This window comes from Cyprinus carpio, chromosome B7, assembly GCF_018340385.1.
Source record: "Cyprinus carpio isolate SPL01 chromosome B7, ASM1834038v1, whole genome shotgun sequence".
Classification (NCBI taxonomy): domain Eukaryota; kingdom Metazoa; phylum Chordata; class Actinopteri; order Cypriniformes; family Cyprinidae; genus Cyprinus; species Cyprinus carpio.
Genome location: NC_056603.1, coordinates 11,382,574 through 11,410,266, shown reverse-complemented (window position 1 = coordinate 11,410,266; position 27,693 = coordinate 11,382,574). Strand labels below are relative to the sequence as shown.

Sequence of the window (27,693 nt, the reverse complement as noted above, 5' to 3'; positions counted from 1 at the left end):
ATTGAATTTTCAGGTCTCTTTTCAGATACTCCTTCTCGTACACACTTGATTGAACATGATATAGACGCTGGAGATGCTAAACCTGTCCGTCAGCGTTTTTATCGTGTGTCATTGGATTAATGTAAGAAATGAGAGTCTGAAGTTAATTGCATGCTTGAGAACTACATAGCAAAGCCATCCTTTTCAGATTGGGATTCGCCTGGTTGCTGGTGGGAAAACCAGACGGCACGCAGCGTTTTTGCACAGATTATAGACGAGTAAATATTCTAACTAGACCTGACTCGTACCCGTTGCCTAGGATTGAAGACTGTATAGATCAAGTTGGGTCAGCCAATTTTGTCTGTAAATTTGATTTGCTCAGAGGTTACTGGCAAGTGACCTTGACCCCTCCCAAGCACAGGAAATTTCCTCATTTATTGCACCTTTTGGATTGTATTCTTATTCTGTTATGAGTTTTGGTCTCAGAAACGCTCCAGCTACATTTCAGCATTTAATGAACAAAGTTACAGTGGGTCTAGAAGGTTGTGCCGTGTACCTCGATGACATTATCTATAGTGATACATGGGATGAACACGTTATCCGGGTTCGTGCACTGTTTAAACGTTTGGCAGATGCCAAACTCACAGTCAACCTGGCAAAGTGTGAGTTTGCTGTCGAGAAAGAGGCTTTAGCTTTGATTTGGGCTCTGCAACATTTCGAGGTTTATGTGTCTTGTGGGACTATGCCAACTGTGGTATGCACAGACCATAACCCCCTTACTTTTCTTCACTCGTTGCAGAATCCTAATCAGCGTCTTATGAGGTGGTCCCTTTTCTTACAGCCTTTCTCTTTCGAGATTCGTCATGTGAAAGGGGCAGACAACGTCTTAGCTGATGCATTGTCTCGTGCCCATGTGGTTGAGAAGATTCTTAACCCTTCTTTCCTCTTCTCTTTCCTGTTATTGGTTTTCAATTCCTTAAATTGTGCTTTTTCCAGGCACCAGGAGATTGCTGGGTTTGAATCCAGGATGGGTGTGAAGAGGGGGGCAAGTTGTAATGATTTAATTACTTTGTATTAACTCCGGTAAGGTTGTGGTTTTCTTGAAGTAAATTTTGGGTATATATGGGTTTGGAACTTGTATAAGGTAGAGTTTCTAATGAGAATCTCTCCCTTTTTAAAGGGGGGAGGTGTTACGGTTTTGTTTTGGGTTTCTTTTTTGTTGTAGTTTTCTTCTCTTTTATAGGTTACCAGATAAGGATCTACACCTGTTTCGAATTTGGGACACTATTTAAGGTGTCTGGCCTTTGTTGGAGGTGGAGCTTTCGTCCTTATCCTGCAGTTGTGCTCGAAGCTGGACCTTCACTTTGTTAATTGTTTTTTTTATTATTATTATTTTTTTTTTATTGCTGTTCATTTATTATCTTTGGCATTTAAACCCTGGACTTAAATATTTTCTTGTTAATATACTTTTGGACTTAGAACCCTTTTTGTTGTTGCGTCCTTGAGTCGGATGTAACCGATGCCATTTGCTAAATTGTTGTTTCATTCATAATTAAAATGCATATTGCATGCAAATGATTCAGCAGAGGCTTTAGTGTGAATGGGGTTTTCTTGGTGAATGTAGTGGCAATAATGAGCAGTGGAGGAACAATTCTTGTACGAGTCCATCACAAACCCTGATGCTCTGCTGCACAGACACAAATGAGTAGCTCCTCGCTACAGAGCATTCACTCATTAGTGCTGGACTTTGTTACTGTTTTATTTTGTGATTCTTTTCAAGGATACAGTGGCCCCAAAAGTATTTGACAAGTACGCCACACTTTATGCAGTTCATTCAAAAAATGTAAGTGTCACTATAGGTCCACTGCACAGGGATATGATGCAGCCATTTGCTTTTCTTTGTTCTGCTATTTATAAAATCAGGCCATGAAAAATAAGCAGTCACATTTTGTGTGTGTGTGTGTGTGTGTGTGAATTTGTGTTTTCAAAAAAGAAAAATTGTTTAGACTGATTCTCTTTCATTAATCACTTTTTTTGTACAAATTTCAAACACCCAGTGTTATTTTAATATCATTGATATTAGTTTTATTGATATTTTAAGATTGTTTTTTATATTTTCCATTTTAATTTTAAAGTTTTAGCAATTATTTTTTTAAATAATTCTTATTAATAATTTTATTAACTTAGCAATTATTAATTTTTCACTTTTTATTTCAAGTTAAACTAAAGGAAAATGATGCCTTGACAACCAGCTAAAATAAAATGTTTTATTAGTCTTATTACAAGTTTTACGTTTTTTTTTTCAGTTAACATTTATACTAGTTGAATTTTTTTTTTTTTATGTTTTAGTTTTAATTTTAGCAAATAATAATAACCCTTGTCTAATGAATTGGAAATGTCATCTTGATTTCAGTTACAGAAAGAAAAGCAGCAGCTCTCTGAGAAGAGAATGAAATCCAAATGATAACAGGCCAAATGTCGAAATAAAATATGAAAAAATAACAAAAATGCAGAACAATATTTTCAGTTCTCGTTCTAGTGAGCCAGCTAAGCATTATGCAACCATGCACATTTCTTATTATAATAATATATATATATGCTTTAAACAGTAGTGAGATGACCTCAATTAAACAACAATTTAATAAGTGGTGTCCAATATAAAATAATAATGGAATATAAAAATGTTGAATTTTTATTACAGTTATGTGTACAAATGTCTGGGTAGCTTGATTAAATGAGCCTTGAAAGATGGTAATATTACACTGGAAAGGAAGTTTGAGCACACCGCATTGTGGGATACATTTTCTAATGCAATGTGCTCTGATTTTGTGCAGTAACATCTCATATATGAACTCATTCACATAGGCCTACTGCAAAAACAGTACCAAGTAGTATGGGGTTACTTAACCAACATTCTGTGTAGAAGCCTGACATCTAGAGGCTAAATGTGGTACTGCAAGATAACGTCTGAAGTTTGAACAGTTTCGTATCAAAATCATACTTTGCTTTTAACTACCCCAGACAGAGCATATTGAAACAGAAAGCAAACTAAATGAAATCCAGTAATGTCTCTTAATATATTTAAACATTAGTGCTATTGTTTAGTAAAAGGTTTTTAAGCTGCTGAATCAGTAACATGCTATATGTTAGTTTTCTTTCAAATAAAGGCACAGAAACACTTCTCAACTAAAACTGCATGCTGTTTCCATTAGTTTGAAATGAAAATATATTTATATTGCTTTAATATGTTGCATAATCATACTTCCATATGTAGTCTTTAAAACACAATACTAGTTATACACATTTTGTCTTATTTTACTGTGAAATCTGTAAATCCAAACTGTGCAATCAAAACATTTGGTTGCTCATCACATTTACGTAAATGTAAAGGAAATGTAGCACATAAAAGGAGAAAACCAATACTGAATAACTGTATGTAACTTACAGAAATATTGCAGTGTATGTAAAATCAGTCAGAAAGCTGGTGGTTTATGGATAGTGTTATGCATGGCAAAGAGAAAACACAAAAGTGGCATGGAAACAATTTCACAGATAAAATATGAAGAGTTTAAAAAAGCTAAAAAAATTCAAGTAAAAAAAATACATCTGTAAAAGTCTCCATTTATATATGCTTCTCAGTGCTGAGGAATTTTTTTCTTCCCTCATTTAAAACTGATAAAAGATCAGGTCAAAGTTTTTAAAGACATCAGCATCTGAAAATATCAGTTCTTCTAAAAAGCAAGCAAACGGAGTCTTTCATGCAGTTTGTGAAGGCTCACTCAGTGCGATTTGCTCGAGGCTCCAGTTTTCTGGTCCTGGGGAAAGTATTTTTCAGCCCAGGAAAGTCAGACCAGCCATTACTGAGAAACCACACAGGAGGAAGAACACTTTGAGCAGAGGCCGCTCGGGGGAGTTCAGTTCATGGGGAAGGATCTCTAGGAAGGTGATGTAGACAAACGTCCCGCCCGCCAGCCCCTCCAGCACCGCCTGGATGAAAGCGCCAGCCTCCAGGTGAGCCTCGATCACAATGATGCCGATGCCAATGCCGAGAGGAGACATCACAGCGAAGACGGCCACGTACAGCATCACCCACAGGGGCCTGACCCCACTCTGAACCAGCTTCACCGACAGACTGAAGACGATGATGCTCTTGTGGACCAGGATAGCAACGCAGATCTCCAGCACCTGAGCAGAGAGACGAATGAAGTCAAACTAGGTTTTATTCATCATTACATTATTCCAATTCCATTTATTACAGTTGTACATTATTCCAAAAGAAGCAAAATGGTTTTCACAAGCCTTCATGTAAATTTTAACTAGTGCTATCAAACGATTAATCGCGATTAATCGCATCCAAAATAAAAGTTTCTGTTTACATAATATGTGCGTATGTTCTGTGTGTGTGTGTGTGTATATATATATATATATATATATATATATATATATATATATATATATATATATATGAAAGTGAAAGTCGTGACATTTGTCAAGTATGGTAACCCATACTCGAAATTGGTGCTCTGCATTTAACCCATCCAAAGTGCACACACACAGCAGTGAACACACACCTGGAGCAGTGGGCAGGCATTTATGCTGCGGCGCCCGGGGAGTAGTTGGGGGTTTGGTGTCTTGCTCAAGGGCACCTCAGTCGTGGTATTGCCGGCCCGAGACTCGAACCCACAACCTTAGGCATAGGAGTCAAACTCTCTAACCACTAGGCCACAACTTCCCCATATATATAAATAATAAACATATATATAAGAATATATACTGTATATTTGTGTATTTATATATACATAATAAATATGCAAATTACACACACACATATAATGTAAACAAAAACTTTAATTTCGGATGCGATTAATCACGATTAATCGTTTGACAGCACTAATTTTAATACGCTTCCCATTTAAAATTAAGCTATTCTGATTTTTTGTTTTACAATTAAATATTTTTTCTTAACTTTTTTCTTATTTTACAGTGAAATATTACAATAGTAGCTTTCCTTATTTTGTTTAAAAAAAACTTTTTTGTTATAATAATTATCATTACTAATTATTTTATAGTCACACATATTAGTAAAATCACTTTTAGATGTTTTTGCAAATTGTGCAGCCCTGTTTTCTGTTTGAAACTACATGAGGGTGAGTAAATAATGAAAATGTCCATTTTTGGACATAAAGTGTTTAAAGTGTTGTGGCATCACAGGATAACGCCCTACATAAACAGCATGATTTGAAGTCACGATGCTAAAGCAACCTGTGAACCTTTGAACCCAAAACATTTATCAGGTTTCTAACCAGGTCAGCACAGGGAGCTGTCAAACAAAACCAAACTCAATAAATCACCTTCGTGTCTGTGGTCTGCAAGCCAATGGCCAAACCCTCAAACACCGAGTGGAGAGAGAGAGACAGGAAGAGCATGAAGGAGCGGAAGGACGAGTGCGCGTGAATGTCCATGTGGACGTGGTGACCGCTCCCCTCCGGATCATTCACCGAGTGGTGTCCATGGGCATGTCCGTTACCTGCAGGAGCTAAAAGAGGAGCCGTCTCCTCATTTCTGTGGCCCTCTGTGCAACTCAGAACTATCTTTTCCAAGATCAAGACTGTGAAGAAGCCACATGCCATGATGAACTCTGCAAGCGGGAAGCCTTTCTGGATGATGAGGAGAAGAGGCATTAGAAACAAATAGGAATTACAGGAACAGACTGCATTTAACAGAGCAATTCCAATATTCGGTGAGCTCACATCAAGGCCTTGTTTTTGTAGCACCACATGTATGTCGGCAAGGTAATTTGGGATGATATCTAACAAACAGGCGGACAGGAAGACGCCACCCGCGAAGCAGCTCACAAAACTCAGCAAGGCACTGTGGGTCACTGGAGACAGAGAAAAACAAATCAAAGTCCCGTTACATTGATTAATGGTGCCGTTGATTGATGTCAACGGTACAGTCTTTCTCTAATCAATCCTGTTAGCTAATCAGCCAAAGTAAAAGAGGAGATTATAATCAAATGCCCGAAAATAATTAAAAACTCATCATAACTGAGCAATGCCTAAGTATTTTAATTACCCATGCCACAACCTAAAGTATTAGGTATAACTGTAATTGCATTAAGCCACTTGATAAAGCAGAGCCCTACCATTTAAAACCCATCTATCCAAAGCACTGATTGACATTTAACTCAACTGAAATCTGATAACTAATTACCATGTGAAATCCACATCCTATTCTGGTTTCGCAAGACGCAAGACATCTGAAGACTGCGATCAAAAGCATACTTATATTTGATTGTTCGTGAAATCCTTCGGTTGTTTCTGATAGTTGTGCATCACAGGTACAACACTTCCTGCTATTGAGGACATCCAGAGAAACCGCTGTCTACGTCGAGATCGCAGGATTCTTAAAGGGATACTCCACCACAAAATGAAATTTTTTTCATTAATCACTTACCCCCATGTCGTTCCAAACCCATAAAAGCTCTGTTCATCTTCGGAACACAATTTAAGATATTTTGGATGAAAACCGGGAGGCCTGTGACTGTCCCATAGACTGCCAAGTAAGTTACACTGTAAAGGTGGGGGTAAGTGATTAATGACAAAATTTTCATTTTGGGGTGGAGTATCCCTTTAAGGACTCCTTTCACCCTGATAGACTGTTTAACCTCCTGCCCTACAGGAGGCGCTTCAGGAGCCTCCGGACAAGGAGCAGCAGACTCAGGAACAGCTTTTTCCCTACAGCTTTCTCCTTACTGAATTCTGCCCACTGACCCCTCCAAACCCCCCACCCACACCACTACAAACTCCTCACCTCTCCTCATCACTACATCTGGTTTCCAAAAAAAAAAAAAAAACAGTTCACTTGCTATTACTTGCACTACTGTCTGTACATCCAGTTTACTGAATGATCCATTTGCACACTGGAATATTTTTCTATGCACTTTATTAATGTCCATTGGACTAATGTTTTGTACAGCTTAATGTATCGCCTTATACATATTCATTTGTAAATGATGTTCATATGTTCATAGTTTCTGCTTATAGTGTACATACACTTATTACATATTCCATCTGTATAGTATGTTCATAGAACACCTATCTGTATATCATGCTGATAGTATTTAAAAATCTGTGATTTATGTTCATAGTACTGCCTTATCTGTATATTTATTGTACATCTGTAACATATTGTAGACACTGTATATCCTGTATTTACTGCTTATTGCACTTAGATGCTAATTGCATTTCGTTGCCTTGTACCTAACATGTGCAATGAAAATAAAGTTGAATCTAATCTAATCGAATCGTTGTGGTCATAATTCAGGTTTAGCAGAAGGTTTTGCTCGTTTAAGCATGTTCAAACACCAGTTTCACTTCCACTCGGATCTCCATCTGTGATCTGTGAGTAAAATGCATGTTTTAGAAAAAAAATCCTCTACCTGTCCTCATCAGCTGACTCTCGTGTTTGTACTTGTATGAAGCTAATACTGGGCAATTTCCTTATGTGTGGTACACATATACATTAAGCGCATACATACATGAACATACATTAATAAACACACAAATTACGACCAGATGCACGACATAATAATGTATACATAAAGTGCTTAGGCTGGGAGGAGGGGACAGGTGAAAGAAAAGTTCAGGTATAGTACAGTAACATTGATGAACACCATATACAACGTAAAGGAACATTTAACTTAACTTACCTGTTCCACTAGAGACTTGAAACCATTTCATCCGCACTGGGATAAAACCAAAAAACAGAGTTAGGAACAGCAGCCCAACCAGAGCTCCAACTTTCACCTGCAACAGGTAATCCATAGCGGCCATAAATTAATACAAAAAAAAAATTAAAATAAAAATTCAACTAGCGAGAGAGGACAGACGCCTCTGTCAAACACTGGTTATTAAAATATATCTAAATTTTTCGATATGAGTCTTTGAAAGATGAACCCCATGATTTGTAGTTTATGATAGTGTAGAGAGACTCATTCTGATCAGGTCTAACACCTGACTGCTCGCTACTACTGTGCATGTGCATGTTTGTCAGTCGTTAGCTCCGCCCCTTGCGCTATGACGTCTACTTCCGTCTTCATTTGCTCGCTCGACGCACAAACTTAGCAACTAACGCTACTGAAATATCAAAATTTCTGTAAATATATTTACTATTTTTGAAACAAAGTGTGATTATTAATAGGCTAATGTGTAGAATAAAATATCCGAGCGTATTTAAAGAGTCTATTTTGTATTTTTGGGCCACTGAGCGCCCCCTCTGGGAATCTTGTGTTACTTCAATGCCTGGGTGTTAGTTCTGCTTCCTCCAGATTACATGGCATAGCTGCGGTTTCCGGTATGACTAACCCGCACATGACAGCCTTGTGACCACAGTCTATGCTTGTGACTGTGTAAAAAATAAATATATATATATCTAGTCATAGCACTGTTGTAAAATGTAGAATGGTCACTGCTTTTAAATTTAGCAACTTTTCAGACTACCCTAGCAACTTTTTCTTCCAAAAGCACCTTTAATAACAAATATTAAAACATTATTTGGCAACTTTTGATAAGTGACTCAGACAATAACAAGCAACATATTTTCCATCCAAATTACACAAAAAGAGGAAACAAAAGATGCCTAGCAGTAAACACATCACATGAATTAAGTTAGCTACACATCACATGAATTAAGTTAGCTGCTATTTGCAATTGTTCAATTTAATAATAATAATAATTATTATTATTATTATTTTTTTTTTCATTTATGATACACTTTGTTAGTAGCTTGTACCTGTGATTGTTGTTCAGTTTGTAAACTGTAAGAGGATTGGAAAAGACACTAGTAATTTCCCAGGACATTATCCATTATCCACTGTAACCCGAAAACACAATGTGTAATTTAAAATGCAGGTAAAAAACCAATATGGAAAATGATTTCATATTCACATACTAGATCGTGCCCTATTTTTACAGACATTTCTGAGAGTGTAGCTTTCTAACTAACTACTAATACACTGCTTAAAGCATAATTGTTGAGAATGTGTAGTATTAGTTTACTAGATAATTAAAAAAACTTAAATTGTAATGATTCAGAAATGTGTAAGTGTTCGATAATCCAGTGTATTTAAAATACAGTTATTTATATTTAATTATATTATGCATATTATTTTACAAACAAATCCAAATTGAAATATATAAAATATAGTTTTTTTTTTTTTTTTTGGCTGAGATTTGATGTCATGACAGTTTTGCATCGTGATTACGCAATGACGTCATCGCGCAATGACATCACATCGTCATTTAGCACCTTTTAGCAACAAATCGCCCTTCCTTTAGTAATTTTCTCTGAAAATTAGTTGGCAACACTGCTGCCTGGTTTCTATTTTATTTGTTTATTTTACTAGAAGGGTTCTGGGAAGTCTGGTTGAGTTACAGTGTTCTTTCAATAGTAGCCTACTTTTAATATTTTATTCTTTATCTTTTACTCCTGACCAATAGGGCTGACCAGTACTTTCCCATCCTCAGGCCGATTATAAAAGTTTTTTTTATTAATATATTTGTATATATTTATTTATTTATTTTTACAGCGCTGAGACTTTTCTCCAGACAGACAGTCAGGATGTGAATGATCTGTCACTGATTCTCAAAGTGCGGGCTCCCTCCAGAGGTACACAGAGGAATCACTCAATCAAATATAAATGAATGTTAAAACACTTTTTAAAAGTTTGCAAGGTGGCAAAATAATGCTTGCGTTATTTATTTATTTGTTTAATTATTTTGATCAGGTACTGTACTTTTTTTTACTTTACATTTAAGTACATTACAGGTTTTTTTTTATTTAATCATTTAAGTTTTTTATTTACCTGTATTATAGCACAGTGCAGTGTTAATGTTCAAACAGTATTTACAATGTTTACTGTGGCCGACAATAATAAATATCCTTAGGAATAAAACTGCCTCTAAAAATGGGCCTACTACACTACTGTATTTTATTGTTGGTCATTATGGTGGGACTTGGAGAGCCAAATATTTTCTGAGATTTTCTACAGTATGTTCAGAAACGTTGATCGATTCGTTTAAGAACGAATCTTTATGAGTGAGTCATTGAATCGTTCATTTAAACGATTGGTTAATGTTGTTTTATCCAGAACCGGAACTTCATGTATGAATCACTGAATCATTCCTTAAATCTAATTGCTCAAGGACACCACTGAATCATTCAGAAACGAAATACCACACAGTGTGTTGCAATGGTTTTCTGTGGCTTTGTTTGGAACTAACCTATATTTTCACCAGAAAACAGATTTTTTTTTTAAAAAAAGGTAGACTTTACAGTAAGTGCTTAACCTTAACTAATTGTTTATGGAGCTGTTGTATAAAAGCAAAAACAGGCCAAGCCGCGTCGTCGCTTTGTATTTTACAAGATTCTGAAGTTTGTAACAATGTTCTTAAGTGTAATTCTTAAAAAAACTCGTACGTGTCTTTAATCCTTACCTTCCCAGATATTTTCTTAAAAAGATTACACATTTCTTAGATATTAATTAACAGGGTTTGTTGCTGTCTGATTGTAAATTGTAAACAATGACCCCATATGATTGTTTTGTCAGTGCTTTACTGGTAAATATATTGACTTATTGACATTAACTGTCACAAGAGAATTTACTTGCTAGATGATAATTTGTAGTAGGCTATTATGTAACAAGTGTTACAGTATGTAGCCCTGCTTAATAATTGCAAAAACCCAATTAATTCATTAAACATCCTACCTTTTTGGATTTAAGATACGTTAGTCAAGACAAGACGTTATTCTAACTCATAATGATATTTTTAAGAATTTGAATTCTTATGTTTTGTTGTAAAATAAGACATTCTTGAGGCCTACTACACTCTTGTTTTTTTTTTTTTTTTTGTTTTTTTTTGTAATATCATTTATGTATTTTCTTGAATTATTTTTTGATTGCTCTCTGAGCATCAAAATTTGAACTTACAAGTGAATGAACAAACAAAATGTATGGAACTTAAGTACTATATATAGGCTAAGCATGTGGATTGCTAGTCTTTTCCCCCACTGGAACAAATGGTTCTTAAAATATACTTTTTCGTAGTATTATTTTAGGTGCACAGGAATTGATTGTCCCAAACAGACATAGAAGAATGATTCAGAGGTGTGGAAATAAGAGCCTAAAAATGTTTGGTGAGTAAATTTATATGTAGCGTATATGCCTGACAAACCATTATCTTGGGGGGAATGAAATGCAAAGTCATGTATGTTGCACTGGACCAGATGCTTTGGTACTCTGTTTAGTCTCACGTGCCTTTATAAGTTGAGACAGACTTAAGCTAAGGCTCATGTCTGGAGTTTGTCTACATTGGATCAGTGAGCTCCTTCGACTGTTGCATATACAGTACATAGCATAGCATAGTTTAGTCATATGCATTTCAGAGATAACAAACAAGATCACTACTATGTGCGATTTGAGTGGAGTTAGTCAGAGGCATGAGGAGTAAAGTTTCTCATTTAATATTCCTTCAGCCAACTGAGCTCCATGCTGCCGAGTGACCGCCGCTCCCTCAGGCATCAATAATACAAGAGGAAGTTATTGTTCCGCTGCAGGCGACAGCAACACAGAATTAAAAGGCTTGTGGGGAGGCTGTGCTAGGCCTTTCACTCAATCCACTCGGGTTTCAGCTGCTGTAGACAGGCCTCAGACAAGAGCGAGATGATTTTGAACATCAGTGAAGGGCCTGATTGTGTGCTGACGGTGGCTTAGGGACACTTTTGTTTTATGACAGCTGTAGGCGACCTGCTGGCTGCCACATAAGTAAAACAATACCCACCAGGACAAGGGTACCGTTTTATGTCAGTGTTGGCACAGGTGAGAATTACCTCATGAGATATCAGATAGAAGAATAAAGTAGGGTTCATAGTGATTAAATTCTGATTAAGTACTTTATGCAAGCTTTTGAGGGGAAAAAAGTTCCCTTTTTTGTTTAATTGAAATAAAATATAAAAATTAAATGAAATACTTAAAAGATAGAATTGTTGTTTTAGCAACAAAAATTAATTAAAATAAGTTTAAGCTGAAGTACTTCAACTGAAATAAAAAGTAGAAATATAAAACAAAAACCTAATAAAATGACAAAAGCACATAAAAAAAGAAAAACTTGAACTAAAATTAAAAACTACTAATTTAAAAATGTATTCAAATTCAAAACAATAATAAGTAAACAATAATAACTACAATAGAATGAAATTAAAAATCTTACCCTGGAAATTATATGAATTAAAATAAGTTAGAGTTTAAATACCTAAACTAAAATTGAAATAAAAAGGAAGCTAAGTAGAAATATAAAACTAATAAAAATTAAAAAAGCAGATAACAAAATAATTAAAATAAAATGAAAAAAAAAGCTAATAGAAAACATTAATAAATAATGTAATAATATATAAAATACTGAAATGACACCAGTGGTAAGTGTTATAATGAAACTGAAAATTAGACATGTTGCCTTGGCAACTAACTGAAGTAAAATAAGATGAAGTTTAAAAATGACTAAAACTAAAATAATAATAAAATTCTAATAATAAATAATAAATTAAAGCTATATAGAAATACAAAATAACAAACAGAAATGACAAAGACACATAACATATTTTCAAAATATGAATAAATACTATGATATTATATATTTACATATACTATAGTGTATAAATAATTCTCAAACAACACTTTAAGTAATTGTTATTATTACCATAAATCTTGGGTTATATATATATTTGGAACATTTCTATCAGAAGACTTTGAAAGAATGATTATACAATCGATTGTTTATTATGCAGCATTATCTTAAAGTTTTTTTATCTACTGTATGTCTACTGTGCCCTGTTTTAGCTTCAGTCGAAAGTAATGACCTAACTTTGTAACTCCTTTATTCTTAATTACTATGAAATTGCCTTGTGATACAAGAGTATACCCTCCTGAAGTTCCTTGGCCTTTCTCTTTTCTCACATTACATCCCTGAGCCTCTGGCCTCTCACTCCAGCACACAGTCAGCTGGAACATGACGGGAGAATGTTGCTGAAACATGAAGCTGTGGCTTTTGAGGATCCAATTGAATCTCAAAGACTGGGAGGGGGAGCGGATAAAAAAGTGACAAATGCTGAGAGAGAAGGATGTAGAGAGAAGGACAGAGAAATAATTTGCTCACACTCATGCACAATCCTATTTTTATAGATACTGACAGGATTAAAGGGATGCAACTTCTTGTAAGTAGTAAAAATCCTTTGATTTCTTAATATATTAGAAATTACTGCATTTTTTTTGAGACAAGATGCATATACAGTAGGTAAGTTTTGCAAAACTTTTTACAGTCTAATTTGTAGTTTTTAACGAATGCATGAAATCCAAATTTAGTTGTAGCATTTAAATGTATTTTTTAAGACTAGATTTTTTTTCTCTGTATTTAGAAATTGTATAGTTTAGAAAGTGGCAAACTTTTCTTTGTGAAAGTTTAGCCAAGTGACAGTGGCTAATCATTAAGATTTCATGTGCACTCCACATTGTGACACTTTACGCTCTGAATGTCTCCGTCAGCTCCTAAAGGAACTCAAATGCACTCTTACAAAGACAACAAAATGACTTTGTCCATTCTACCTTGAGGCAATGGAACTTAGGATGGGCAAGTTGGGAATTGTAGTGATTTTATTTATACTGGAACAACTATCAGCCAATGCTGGAGGTAAGACAATACTGGCTGTTCCTGTTGTTGTTTGTACAATGACTCAATTTGTTTCACACTCTAACTTCTATTAATGTTTCTCTCATTTTAGCGAGCAATAAAGAGGACCAGAAGGAGGCGATTTTGAAAGAGCTTGTTGAGATATGGAGGAAGGGTGGCGGATGGAGCCCACACAGAGTACAGCCACCAGGAGAAAGACAGAAAGATCAACAAATTCATTCCATAGTGAGGAGCATCATGGGAGGCCTCAAATCTCTAGGTGTCCTGCCAAGAAAAAGCAAGAGTCTCCCGTCTTTAAGCAAAGCCTTCAATAGAAACAGGCTCTCTGGATTCCTGTATAACATCTCCATGTATCTGCAAGAGATGAGCGCAGGATTAGATGATCGGCAGCAACCTTTTGGTGATGACCAGTTTTGGGAAAACCTGCTCTACTCTCTTCTTCAGACCGGAAGGGAAGTGTCGCTCGGATTATGGGATGGGAAGAGTCCTCCGCGACCCACTTTCAGGCTTCAGGATCTGTTTCTGTCGCTCCGGGGCAGCCCACATTGGGATGGACTTTTGGGGTTGGTGCAAAGCATTTTAACCCTCACTGAACGCCAGCCTCAAAAACCCATCTTGACGTTCATTTCCCAGAACTGGAAGACTATCAGCACTTTGCTCGAAACTGTTCTTCAAGCTCTGGTCAGTGGGACATACGGCCAGGCCGTCACAGGTCTACAGGGTTTCATCTGTGTCCTTAAAGGACGAAATGATTGTGGCTTCAACCTGAGCTGGCTTGAGCAGCTCATCAGTTTTATGGAGACCAGGAACTGGAAACCTGTGGTCAGTCTGCACCCTGTGAGTGTGGAAAACAGTCAAAGAGATGCCGCACTCTCTTCGGGACGTTTTAAACCCTTCCTCGTGCCACCTGAGGTGCTTCGTGAGGAGCAGCTCTTGTTGAACCAGTCGGGCACTGATTCGGAGAGCCTTGCTTCTATGCAGGCTCTGCTTCTTCAGGCTTTGTCGAGGTCAAGCGCAGGAGAAAGGCCAGTACAGTTCGCAGAGCGTAATCCTGCCCTCCTGCAGGGCTTGGATAACCTCAGACATGGATTTCTGCACAATGTTGGCCGCAGTGTGTATGGTAATCTGAGGAGGAAAGTGTCACATATGACCAAGGCACTGCTGGATGATATCAGCAGCATGGTGGGCGAGCCACAGTACAGTCACCATGGAAGATGTTCTGTAGGCAAGTAGAGTACTGCTATTTTACACACACTCTATCCTGCATAAGACATACAATGGTTTATCTGTAACATTAATTTAAATCGGAATGTCAGAAAAACTAATTTTCTGAACTGCAATTCAATGAAATTCAACACAATAATGCAGTCTGTAAAATGAAGTATCTATCTATCTATCTATCTATCTATCTATCTATCTATCTATCTATCTATCTATCTATCTATCTATCTATCTATCTACAATTTTATTTATCTTTCTACCATTCTGTCTGTCATTCTGTCCTTCCATCTGTTGCTACTTCAGTTCAAATTAAGAAATTTGATTTTAAAAGGCATTCTCAATTTAATTCTGAATGGCTCACAACTCGGTCTGAAATCAAAGTGGCATTGGTAGTTATTAACCAGATCTCTGTAGCTCTAAATCCTATAGCCTGGATAATCTCCTGTTTCTTTTATGTTGGTAACCATATACCACTGGTATTATGTACCCAGCTATGCTGTTACATCAAGGCCAATTGTGTAATACGGGGGCCGGCTATCAATTTTCTTCAATTAATCAACATTGTTTTGCGATCATCTGTGATTTGTATATAACTATTCACCCAGAACTTTTCCACTGACTTTTGTTTCTTTGTAAAGGTGACCTCAGGCAGTTAATATTGTGGTAAGTGTCATGAATTAGCAAGACTTTAAATTATTACACTATAAGTTAGGGCTGCACGATGTGTCGTTTAAGCATCGATATCGCGATGTACGAATCCACGATAGTCACATCGCAGGATGTGTGATGTAGGCTGTCGTAGTTGATCCGTTATTCATTAACCGTACGGGCCAGCTGCGCCCCGGCCCTTGACGAATGTGATTCACGGATAAATTGCGCAGCTTAACCATCACAGAGTGAAAGTTTATCATTTGCATGTGTTTTTAAGTCCTGTAAGTTTAACAGTGCGCATATAAGAACGAGCAGAGAGAGAGAGCGAGTGAGAGAGAGTGAGAGAGAGAGAGCGCCCCGGCCGCGCACGCAAGACTTCACCCTCTCCAAACCGCGCAAATTAATCAATTGACACGATGGTGTCGAAATTTAAATCATTTAAAATAAGAATGTAAGAAAAAAAATAAAAAAACCTATCCAGTGATGAAATGTTTTCTGTGTTGTCAAATCTTGTGCGATATCCTAAACTGCCGAGATAATTACACAACACGTGGCGTACACGTCTGATTCGCGAACTAATGATTCCTTTGAACCGATTCAATTTAATGAATGGTTTAAACAACTGACCTGTCCAACACTGAACTCACGAGACGTCTGAATTGGTGTATTAAAAAAATCTGAAACACTTTACAATAATGTTCTACTTATTAAACTATTTAACTACATTATTTAACAATTACTATTACTAAACTGCACTTCTACAACATTGTTAATTTCAACATTTAGGCTATAGCCTTCATTGTTGAAATCAAAAGTATTTGTTAACATAATTAATGCACTGTGAAGTGACATTACCAAACAATGAACAGCTGTGTTTTTTAAACTAAGATAAACAAAGATTAATAAATATAGTAACAAAAGTATTGCTCGTGGTAAGTTCATGTTAGTTAATATGTTAACAATTCAAACCATATCCTAAAGTTACAAACAAATAATTTACTCTAATTTAAATAATACTCTGATGTTTAAATCATTTAAAATGAGAATGTAAGTGTGCTCACCCAATTTTTGTTTGTAAGAAACAATACACTGTAGAAAGAAATAATAAGGACAGCATAAGGAATGCATTTGCTTTTGCTCTAATAGGGCAACCAACATCTAGCACAAAAACTATAAGTGTATAGTAAAGATTATTTTAAATGAACAGTTTTATTGTCCTCTTTGTACAGGGGAATTAGACATAACTTGACATGGAACGCTCAAGCGATGGGTTTCAGGTCAGATGGTTTACCCAGCAGGCCGTCTTTGATGACCTGCCCCTCTACAGAGGAGGAAACAAGGACTTTGAAACCTCAGCACTCATCTAGAAGACCTAAACTTCACCAGTCCCAGCCAAAAGTCCATGAGCAGAGTGATTCAGACCCCTCACCCTCGGCAGAGATTCTGGAAGCTGCCTGTAATGCCTCTATCCCTGGTCTCACTGGTGTCTCGAATTTTACTGTCTTTCTCTACTGTAATCTTTTTGATGGAGAGAATGGCTCACATGACCCTGAAGTCAACCACTTTGGGGTAGACCTGCACGCAGCCTGCTCTGACGCTGCTTGGTATCTCTCAGCAGCAGAGGAAGATTTTCTTTGGGTTCACGTTTGCAGCGAATTCTTCGCTCACGAGTTTAACAAAACAGTGTGTGCCAACTCTACATTCTGGCTTCAACATGCACATCAGGTACATTGATGTTTGTTTCTATTAAAATATTAAAAGGTTAGTTCATGCAAAAAATAATATTCTGTCATCATTTAAGACTTAATATTCGAAACACAAATTAAGATCATTTAAATGAAACATAGAGGTTTCTGTCTCTCCTTTGAAAATCCAGGTAGCCAAAATTTAGAAGATCCAAAAAGGCATTTTAAAATGCATCCATGAGAATCGCATGGCTTATTTCACAATTAAAAGATTTAACTGACTTTTAAACAATGATCGACACACATACAAAGAGCACATTATGTATGGCAACCACAGAAGCTTGAATATACATGTGCGATGCACTTAGAACCAATCAGTTTTGAATATTTTTCTAAAGTGTGACACACATGACCTTCCATATTTACAATATGTGATGTGCTCTGTATAAATGTGTATTAAAGCTAAATTAATTAGGCTAATTATATTAAGTTGTTGTGTCTCTTCACAAGGACTCTTTATATGGATTTTTTAATGAACTCCTTTATGAACTTTTTGGAGCTTTTAAGTTTTAGTTGACTTTAATTTCGGGACAGAAACCCTTTCAGGTTTCATTAAAAATATCTTTCCTTGTGTTTCAAAGATAAACCAAAATTTCGTAGTTTGGATTGAGGAGGATGAGTGAACGATGACAGAATTTTCATTTTTGAGTTAACTATTGCTTTAAAGTTTTTCTGTATTAGCAATCACTTTGCTTTGAAATTTTCTCAGGCAGAAGCTACAAGGGATTACCAGTACCTCAACCAATCAAGTATTGATGAGCTCTGTCTTCAACTCTCCAACGGTGTTTCTGGGGGATCTCCTCCAGACGCCACTGAGGACTGCTTAACACTTCTAAGTAGCAAAACTCTAACCGCCCAGGATTTTAGAAGGTGTTTTCTGCCCAATAACACAGCCCTTATTGCCTCTTTATGTGGAAATAATTCGTCTCAAATGCCTGAAGATGGGAGCTGGGCAGCCGAGTACTGCTCCAAAGTCACCCCTAATCACTCTCATGGGGCCCCCAAAGACAACTGTGATTACTCGAACTGGAAGGCAGAACATTTTATAAACACCACCGCCCTTGAGATTTGCAGCAGTAAAGCAGGTTTGAAGGACTATATTTGCAAAAACGCCACACTGTACCTCACATTGGTTCGAAAGCAACCTTTGCTCTTAGACTACTGTTTGAACTCTGAAGAGAAGCAGGGCACCAAGTGCATCCTCCAGAAACTGTTTGACATGCTGCCAGCACCGTATGACTTTGAGACGTCTCAACTTTGTGTGAACCCGTTGCCCATTCTACAAGAGGCTATTCATAAGCTCACTCTATGTGAAGGAGTAGTAGATGAACGCACGGGATGGTTAGCTACAGTGAGCTACGTGCTTCGAGTGTTGGACTTTGTGGTGGGGCTCTCGGCAGGTTTGGAGGAGGGACAACGAGAGGTGCGTCAGAGCCTGGGTCAGGCCATTCTTCTGTCCAGCCTCCAGGACAATGCTTCCTTCTGGGCCACTCTACAGCCCGAAGCATCAATAAGTGTACTTCACACTGTGGGCGTTTTCCTGAAGAGAGAGCAGAACACCACCTTAAAAGAAGATCTTTTAAGCTGTTTCAGTGTATGTCATGCATTTAAATATTGCATAGTTTCTCATGCTAGTATTTTATTATTATATTACCATGCATTCAGTTTCAAAGGCTTTTTTCCCCAGCAGCCTGTCCTGTGGGATCTCATTCAGAAGGAGGGCAACTCTTCTGCTTTAAGATTTTTAATGCAGGTATTACTCATTCTCTCTGATGGTAAATTATCTAGTCAGTTAAACCCAGGGTTTTGAAGCTTTTTGATGCCACGTATATGATAATCCCATTACAGAAGACCAATTTTTAAAAATATACTCTCCATGAAGAACCTTTAACTTCCACAGAATCTTTCCATTGCACAAAAGGTTCTTTATAGTGGATACACTAAGAAAAACGGTTCTTTAAGAACTGTTCACTGAAAGTGAACCCAAACTTGTGAAACTAACATTTGGAATCTTTATTAAGAGTGTATATAAAGACAGCTGTATATATCTTCACGTAAAGGCCTATTTTTTACTATGTGAGAAAGCTAGTAAGTGTGATATTAATTATAAAGACAAAATGACTGCAAAATTATCATTGGCCTAAAATCATAAGAAACTAGAAATTTGATTTTTTTTTAATTAATAAAATTATCTTTATCATCATTATTATTATAATTATTTAATACATTATATACTGTATAAGTAAGGTGTATTATATAATTACAGCTTACTTATCTGCCTAGTAACCCCTAGAACATCTTCCATAACCGAGTTAAACCCAAAATCCCAACATATAAAATAAAGATTCTATCTCATTCCATACTGTAGTTTCTTAAAGTTATTAAGTTGATGAGTTAAGCCCTTTCACTCACAAGCGTTCCTTGCAAAACTGCACTATTTTGTCAGCATACATTTGTCAATGTCTAATTCTGACATTCATACTCTCCGGAGTACCTACAGATGCCTAGAGAGAGTATTCGCAGTGTAGTTATGTCGGCGGAAAAAGATGCTGTGAAAAGATTCCTTTCCCATGTTCATCAGAGTTGGGATCAACTTCAAGTAGAAACTATACAGGTAAACAACCAAACAACATTTTACATGATGGAGGTCAATTCAGATGTTATTCCAAAACAATGAGATCTGGTTGATACTGATAAGCTGATAATTTTCATATTTAGCCAAATAAAATTAAATAAAAGTCATTTTAATAAAATTAAATGCTATTAAATTCTATTTAAAAAAAAAAAAAAAAAAAAAAAAAAAAAACTTTCAAATTACACAACTGATCTTTTTTGCAGGGCAACTTTATAAAGAACAGTATGTATATTAATTTTGAGATTTGTTAAAAGATGCCGTTACAATAAGTGATCCAGTAATGCATCCCTATTTAGAAGTACATATATACTGTACCATTCACAGGTCTCTCCAAAAGAACAAGAGGCCATGGAAACCATGACAGCTGCTTTCATTCACAAGTTTCCACGTGTCACACCAGAGCTTTTCATCGACCTCTCCCAGTTTATACCATACATGTCTGTCTCAGACATTATGACCTTCCCTGCCTCCCTCATGGTCAATGAAAGTGTGTAAGTGGATCATATCGAAACTATATTTTATGATTTAGCCCAGTGTTCTCCTAATTCAATTATTATATTCACTTGCACCAGACTGCTGGCCATTAGTGATCACAGCTCTGAGATGAAGTCTCCACAAAAACAAGCCTTCATAAAACGCCTGTTGCAGTCCAGCGTAGCTGGAGATGTGCCTTCGTGGCCTCCACACTTCCTCAGCGCCATTCTGCCTCTACTTCCACATCTCCCAGTCAGTCAGTTTCAGCAGCTCACATCTCAACAAGTAAGTAATGTATCATTCAGGAGATCCTGTTTTTTTCTTTTCACTTGCCGAAAGTAATGTGAATGTTTGACAGCTCACGCCCTTAATGGAGATGCTGGGGAACAGCAGTCTGGATGCCACAAGGGGGCGCCATGTACTTCGTACTGTGCTCGGCCGAGGGAAGAACCTGACAAGTGACAACATAATGAAGTAATTCAGTTCAACATCATATGACATTTGTAAACTTATAAACAAATACATGAAACTGTGTTTCTCACAACAGGTTAGGAGTTCTCATATGTTACCTGAACTCTGAGGACTTACAACAGTTATTGTCTTCATCGAATCTCTCACCTGTCCTGTGGCAGAAGCTGGCACAATGTGTATCAGAGGGACACATCAGTGCAAGTGGCAGAGTGAGCCTTGATTTTTTTGGATATTGTGCATCGTATAATAATATTAAGTGTTATTCATGAAGAGTTATTTTATCTGCAGCTTTCACATTGGCTTGGGACGGCCCTTAAATCTTTAAATGCCAGTATCTTGTCAACTTCGGCAATGGCCTTGTTACATGGTATTGTGCCACAAATGGGTGCTTCATTTTTGGAGCCGTTGTCCTCAAACGAGTTGTTGGATCTGGTAACTCTGCCGGGTATGCCAACTTTCCCACCTGCTCAGGTGAGACCATTAGAATTAAAGCTTTTTAAGTTACAATTTAGTTTGTTAATTTGAACAGGATGCACAATTGAAATTCAACTTTGAATATAAGGAAGTTATATTGAAAACCAAAGTTTGCCAAGACAAGCACTGACTGTTGACTTAACCAAGCCTGAAAATGCATAAGCCTTAATGATACTGTATATCAGGTGTGTCCAGTCCTGGTTCTGGGGGGCCAACGTCCTGCAGGGTTTAGCTCCAACCTGTTGAACATACACCTGGACGATTCTAGTAATCCAGAAGACCTAGATTACCTTTGTTCAGGTCTGTTTAAATGGACTTGGAGCTAAACTTTGCAGGAGAGTGGCCTTCCAGGAACAGGATTAGATGCCTCTAAGATAGATAGATAGATAGATAGATAGATAGATAGAGGTTATTCATGGAACCATAGATAGATTCCTCTTCCTATAATTCCAATAGTGTGGCCTGGCCAATTCAATTCAAAGTCCAACTCGTGAATTGGATTTTGTACAACACTGATAGAATGATATTGTAAGTAGTCAGTGTAAATATATTGCATAATTTTATCTAGATATTAAAACCCTTTCACATTTCTTTTATTGCAGGCATTCCAGATACTGAACAAAATAGCAGAAGAAACACATGTAAGCTATATACACCAGTCCAATTATGATGCTTACCTTTAGTGAGTCCTGTGTTCACAGTCTCAATCCTGTTTAGTTCAGTGCCAACACGCTCTGCAGACTGAAGCCATTGTTTCCGGGTCTGGGGCCTACTTTCTTGAGAAAGTTGGTTGTACTTGAATCTACACCTGATTGTCGCTGTTGGAGTTTAATGCTGGCTCACCTGCAACCTGCTCATCGAGCGATGGTTCATTTAGCACTCCAACAGGTTTGAACCTCTAGTGCTTAAACTCTGTACAAAACAATCACCATTTCCAATTTGCGTTTATGCATTTAATTTGGTTTGGTATGTTGGTGTATAACAAATGCTGTTTGTTTTAAGGCTCTGGAAGGCACGTCTGCAAATATAACACAGCAGTTGGAATGTCTTCTTCCATTCATCTCCTTGAGGAAATTAATGTCAGATCTAGATGGAGAGACGGTCCTTCGGCACATATCTGTGTATAAGCATATGCCATGGTCTCACCAACAGGTACAAACCTAATTTCATACCTTTGGTTTTTGGCAAACTTGCTTTTTCTAGTTCACAGACTGTCAATGTTGCATATCATGCACAAAACCATACAAGTCTTCACTATTCAAGAAGATCAGATCTTTTTAATGTTTAATGTATATTTTCTCTCAGAAATTGAAATAAGCATTTTAAAGAAACTATAGAAGCACTGAATATTCAGCTCTAGCACTCTGTACATTACATTCAGTGCCCTGTACTGCTCTTGCCAGACAAAGCTGATCTCAAATTCTTTGGTGGATTACTTGTCATGCTTCAAAGGAGCCTTTCAGTAAATTAATAATCTGAGCCCCTCAACTGCCATCAAGCAAATTGATCTTAATGTGGTACAATAGCCTCCACCAGGGAATATGAATTAATAATCACCCACATTAAAGAGACCTTGTCTCAGCCAAAAGTGTATCAGATACAACCTTGAGGGCGATCCAGTTTCTCAGACTCACTTGTTGTATTTGACACAACAGGCTCAAATGCTGTTCAAAATGATTCAGCGGACCGTAAACATCACAAGAGAGTCAATACTGTAAGTGATATCTATCATTACTATACTTTAGGATTGTTGACTGGTTGGCTAGCCTCACCTGTTATATTTTTCTTTGGAAATTCATGCTGGTTGTTTTCAAATTTTATAAACATTCATACAATTTTTTTTTTCCCCCACTGAAGATTTAGGTCGCATTGCTGGTGGCATGAGCTGTGAATGGCTGAAGCTTTGGGTTAATGAGTCAGGCTTTTCTGAATTGTTGCAATTCATCACTAAGTTGCCAGGAGGACTTAGACCTGGTTTGGTAAGAATATGAGAAATCTTATTAATATACACATTAACATTAAAAGCCTTTGCTGTCCAAATGCAAAATGCAGAGATTATAATATTTTGATTAGGTAACATTATTTAACATAGCCCATGGCACTTTTGCTCCCCATGTTCCTCACCAATAGTGTATATGACATAACTTAGTATGAAAGGCCTTTTTTAGCCTGCCTGTGGTAAATGAATAACATTAATGTTATGTTTCAACAGAGGAAATGCGTTGTGGTGGAGCTACGGAAATGGCCTGATATTGATCTAAATGACTTGGACCCCTCATTTGCTGCAAGATTACCGTAAGATCAGCGGTTGTTTATCCAGATTCTCATGTGTTTGCTCTTTTACATACATGGTCCTTCTGTTGTATTTTGTCTCTCAGGCTGACCATGTTGGAGCACCTGTCTAACTCCTCACTCATTAGTGTACTGGACTATGTTCGACAACACTTTATAGACTTTCTCCAGCTTCCACGACACAAGCAAACGGCCCTTGCAGAGAAAGCAATCGATGTACTCGTAAGCACAACATTATTGCGGATTTCCAACTTTTCAGGACTGAAGTTAATGCAGTGGAACATTTCATAGAAGTTTCCCAGTGACCCAGACGAACTATGCCCTCATCCAGTAGCTCGTATTGTCACCAAATTGTAACTTTTTTAGAAAAAAACAACAACCCTAATTGTGGTTTGGTATTTATTTTGGTATTAAATTAATTTAATTTAATTAATTAATTAATTAATTTATTTATTTATTTTTTGCTGTGATGCAAAACTGAATTTTGGCATCATTGCTCCAGTCTCCAGTGTCACATGATCCTTCAGAAATCATCCCAGTATGCTGATTTGCTGCTCAAGACAACATTAATATTATCAATGTTCAAAACAGTTGTGCTGCTTTGTATGTTTTTTGAAACTATGATCCTGTGATTATTATTCCAAAAAATTTTAATACATTTAATGCATCAATCTTTACTGAATAAAAGTATTAATTTCTTTTAAAAATAGCAGTGAATAGCAGTGTATGCCAATACAAGTCAAATATGCCGAATAATCAGATACAATAATACACATTGTTAAAATTCAAAATTCCTTCTTTTCTATCCTTTTGTCTCCACTGACAGGGCATCTCTGAAAATGGCCTCACCGGGGCCTCCATGGATATGCTCGGTCCTTTTCTGCCCTTCCAGGACAGGGATGTGTTAGCTCACATAGACAGAGAAGCTCTGAAACTGCGACTAGAGGAACTGAAACAATATTGCCTGCTCTCTGACACCTTCAGACAAATAGCAGCTTTGCTCACAGAGAGAAGCATGCTGGGGTGAGACAAAATCAATCCATTTTCATTATTTTGACAGCCTCTTTGTTCTGACTGTAACTGCAATTGTAGTTGCACAAGGCAAGCAAATTACAAATTGCATCTGTACTGGGAATTTGACAAAGCCCCTGTTGTTTGCAACAGAGATCCGAAAACATGGACGGCTGGGGATGTTGAGCATGTGGGTAGACTTCTTTTCACCCTTTCGCCTCAACAGATAAGATCCCTACCACTGGTAAGGAAAACACAGGCCTTTCCATTCAACTAAAGCTCAATATTGTGCAGGATCTCATCACGTTGAACAGCTTCCTTCTTCCATCAAGGTGATTTAGGTAAAGACACAGTTGAGCAGGTCCTGATGAGCCAGTGGCTCTGGAAGAGCAGCGAATTGGGAAAGGCTTGTTTGGATCTGAAAGGACTACGAGAAAAGATGAACGATCTCACCCACAGGATTGTTAAAGGTCGATGGTGGATGAGAAGGGGTGAGTTGTGTGTGCTGCATTCATTTACAGAATCCATAAGATATTATTTATGACTTCTTTGGAAAGGTAAATCATATACTGTTGCCTACTAGGGCCCATTCCAAGCTGTGCAGACATTAAAGGGACATTTCCATCGGCCTGGAGGTCCTATCAGCTGAATCTAATGAAGAAGAAGGAGCTGAAGATGTGTGTTGAGTTCATCGGTCAGGATGACACACTTGATGCTGAGCAACGTGAAGCACTTTGGATGGAGCTCAGACCAGTTAAGCTACTTTTGCTTGACCAAATGTTGTTGCTCATTGATTATCAAATGTTTTATCTCATATGACAACCATTATTTTAGGTGTATAAACCAGTGAAGCAGCTTGAACCAGAACAGGTGTTGGAACTGGGTTGTATAGTGACAGAGATGGGAGAAAGAGAGCTACAGGCTGTCAACTTGTCCAATCTGGCTGTGGTGGCCCATCTTGGGGGGCTCAGTGGGTGGAACTCAAAGAAAGTACGTTTTTAGTTGTTCGGATTAGCCTTAAGTCCTAAACAGGAAAGATACATCTAGTTGTTTTTAAACAGATGAGAGCAGTTGTCCTTGGAATAATGAAGCAACTTAAACAAAAGCCTGAAGAACTTGGTGTGGTGGAGCTTGTTTCATTTGGACTTCTGCTTTGTGGCTTCAGTTCCTCTGAAATTTCCCGTCTAGACCCGTTCAACCTGAGGTCAGCGGTGAAAATCAGTTTACACAATTCAAAATACAAAACGATTCACCTCAAATCCATTGAAAGCATTGTGTTTGTGTCCATTAGTGGGGCTGCTTTGTTTCTGGGGGAGATGATACTGCCGTGTTCTGAGCAGCAGACCGAGGCGCTGACGTCACGCCTATCCAGTCCTCTGGGCTTCGGTCCAGTCAGCAGCTGGGGCTCTGAGGTCTTCACTGAGATTGGGACTTTGGCAGGTACTGATAGTGGATTCAATTACAATCAGTTCAATGGACAATATACACATGCAAATTTGGGCAGGCTTACAAAAAGAATAAAACAAACTGATTCTGTGTCCTCAGCTGGGCTGGAGGATATGGTATTGTCTGCACTAATAAAAGAACAAGTGGAAGGACTTACACCAGCAGCAATAACCCTGATACCTCCAAGAAAATTCGCTGTGAGTAATGGATATCTATGTGTTTTCATTCATTCTCTGTCTCTTTCTATCCTCCTGTTAATCATAAGACCTCAATATTTTACTAAATGTCTAAAGACATGGTCACATGTTCCACTGCTTGGCAAATTTTTGCGGGTGAAATCTGGTCATTACAATAAGAATTGGTGCGACTGAGAGTGGCAAAAAAATTCACCACAAAGATTACGCTTATATTCATGTTGGTCATGCACTTTTGACTGGCTGTTTAAAAAACTTTTTAATTTACTGTCAACCATTGTAGCATTTTTGGAGCACAGCTCACACAGAAGCCACTTTCAAACCAGTCAGATTTCTTTTTGGAAATGCACCGAATCTGTGTAGCGGATATGAATGTTTTGCAAAATTGGGGAAATTTTACACCTAATTGAAATGACTGGATTTTGCCCGCAAAATTCACCAAACAACCTCTAAACTTAAAGGGATAGTTCACCCAAAAATGTAAATTCTGTCATTAATTACTCACCCTCATGACGTTCCACATTCTTACCATCTTCCGCCATTTTGGAGAGTACCCCAGAAAATTATGTTATTATTATCTTTGCACACTAAGAGTGTTCTCATTATTTCAGGTGGTATTCAGTGCCACGCAGCTGTATTGGCTGAGCTCTGAACAAGCGTTTGCCGTGACAGAGGAGCAGTGGGCAGAATTAGACAATGAACAAAGACAAGCACTTGGCATGGCCCAGTATGAAGGCGAATTAATGCTTGAGCACAGAGGTGAGCAGTATTTTCGTTTTGTGAATTCTTAACTAAATATGCTTTGGTAGCTGAAAAGAATTGCATATAGTAATTGTTCGTGTGTTATTAGTCTGTCATTTTACTATAAAAATATATTTGTCTCTGCAGGCAGGAACCAGGCTCCATCGTTATGGTTTGCCGGCAGCTTCAGAAAATGTTTATTACTTTTTGTCTGTACATTGTGGATACTGTTATAAAGATTATAACCTGAGGCTTTTATTTGTTCCTCTTTATTGAATTCTTAAATATATAATAAATGCCAACTCAAATGCAAAACTAATACTTCAAGCATTATTTAAAGTCAACATGAGTGTCATCAGAATGAGAGTTCAAACAGCTGATAAAACAGTACAATAATCCACACGACCAAGTCCAAAACAAGTTCTAAACAAATATGGATGTACATTTTCAAGCGAAAGAACAACAGTTATGAAGTACGTTCACTGAAGTGTTATTATGGAGTTGTATAAGCCGATCTCGGAATCCGTAAAGTGTGACATCACAATTTACCAGCCCCATCCACGATTGTTGATTGACACACAATCCACCATGTTTATCTTTAAGCTAGCATTTAAAAG

The 27,693-nt window shown here is 37.3% G+C and overlaps 2 protein-coding genes across 4 annotated transcripts; one reads left to right on the top strand and one right to left on the bottom strand.

Annotated features, from left to right (window-relative positions):
• Positions 1–2,655: 2,655 nt before the first annotated feature.
• On the bottom strand, positions 2,656–8,036 carry LOC109082979 (zinc transporter ZIP1). Its single transcript, XM_019097805.2, has 4 exons — positions 7,691–8,036; positions 5,730–5,860; positions 5,331–5,636; positions 2,656–4,164 (listed from the first exon to the last, which is right to left on the bottom strand). The coding sequence occupies exons 1-4, from the start codon at positions 7,812–7,814 to the stop codon at positions 3,811–3,813; spliced, it is 915 nt and encodes a 304-aa protein (XP_018953350.2). The 5' UTR covers positions 7,815–8,036; the 3' UTR covers positions 2,656–3,810.
• Positions 8,037–10,017: 1,981 nt separating this feature from the next.
• On the top strand, positions 10,018–27,400 carry LOC109082977 (stereocilin-like). Of its 3 annotated transcripts, XM_042727244.1 has the most exons (32): positions 10,018–10,315; positions 11,087–11,175; positions 13,217–13,248; positions 13,577–13,721; positions 13,813–14,946; positions 15,581–15,605; positions 16,823–17,318; positions 18,048–18,932; positions 19,026–19,090; positions 19,826–19,952; positions 20,298–20,464; positions 20,546–20,732; positions 20,806–20,921; positions 20,995–21,127; positions 21,207–21,389; positions 21,995–22,033; positions 22,110–22,280; positions 22,395–22,544; positions 23,048–23,106; positions 23,248–23,371; positions 23,605–23,687; positions 23,771–23,906; positions 24,511–24,707; positions 24,849–24,939; positions 25,027–25,186; positions 25,279–25,448; positions 25,530–25,685; positions 25,757–25,899; positions 25,987–26,135; positions 26,241–26,338; positions 26,947–27,094; positions 27,224–27,400. In XM_042727244.1, the coding sequence occupies exons 4-32, from the start codon at positions 13,646–13,648 to the stop codon at positions 27,310–27,312; spliced, it is 5,757 nt and encodes a 1,918-aa protein (XP_042583178.1). In that variant the 5' UTR covers positions 10,018–10,315; positions 11,087–11,175; positions 13,217–13,248; positions 13,577–13,645; the 3' UTR covers positions 27,313–27,400. The 3 variants fall into 3 exon arrangements, with proteins under 3 accessions (XP_042583178.1, XP_042583177.1, XP_042583179.1); XM_042727243.1 differs by lacking the exon at positions 13,217–13,248; XM_042727245.1 differs by lacking the exon at positions 13,217–13,248 and having other exon boundaries at positions 10,019–10,315; positions 19,029–19,090.
• The last annotated feature ends 293 nt before the right edge of the window (positions 27,401–27,693 follow it).

What these genes read in the sequence shown, in the direction of transcription:
- LOC109082977 (XM_042727243.1), top strand. Translation starts at nt 13,646, where the DNA reads ATGGAACTTAGGATGGGCAAGTTGGGAATTGTAGTGATTTTATTTATA. An exon ending in ATCTTTTAAGCTGTTTCAGT is followed by an intron (nt 18,933 to 19,025) that starts GTATGTCATGCA and finishes TTTTTTCCCCAG; the next exon opens with CAGCCTGTCCTGTGGGATCT. An exon ending in GTGGGTGGAACTCAAAGAAA is followed by an intron (nt 25,686 to 25,756) that starts GTACGTTTTTAG and finishes GTTTTTAAACAG; the next exon opens with ATGAGAGCAGTTGTCCTTGG.
- LOC109082979 (XM_019097805.2), bottom strand. Translation starts at nt 7,814, where the DNA reads ATGGCCGCTATGGATTACCTGTTGCAGGTGAAAGTTGGAGCTCTGGTT. An exon ending in TACAAAAACAAGGCCTTGAT is followed by an intron (nt 5,637 to 5,729) that starts GTGAGCTCACCG and finishes CTCATCATCCAG; the next exon opens with AAAGGCTTCCCGCTTGCAGA. An exon ending in TGCAGACCACAGACACGAAG is followed by an intron (nt 4,165 to 5,330) that starts GTGATTTATTGA and finishes CTCTCTGCTCAG; the next exon opens with GTGCTGGAGATCTGCGTTGC.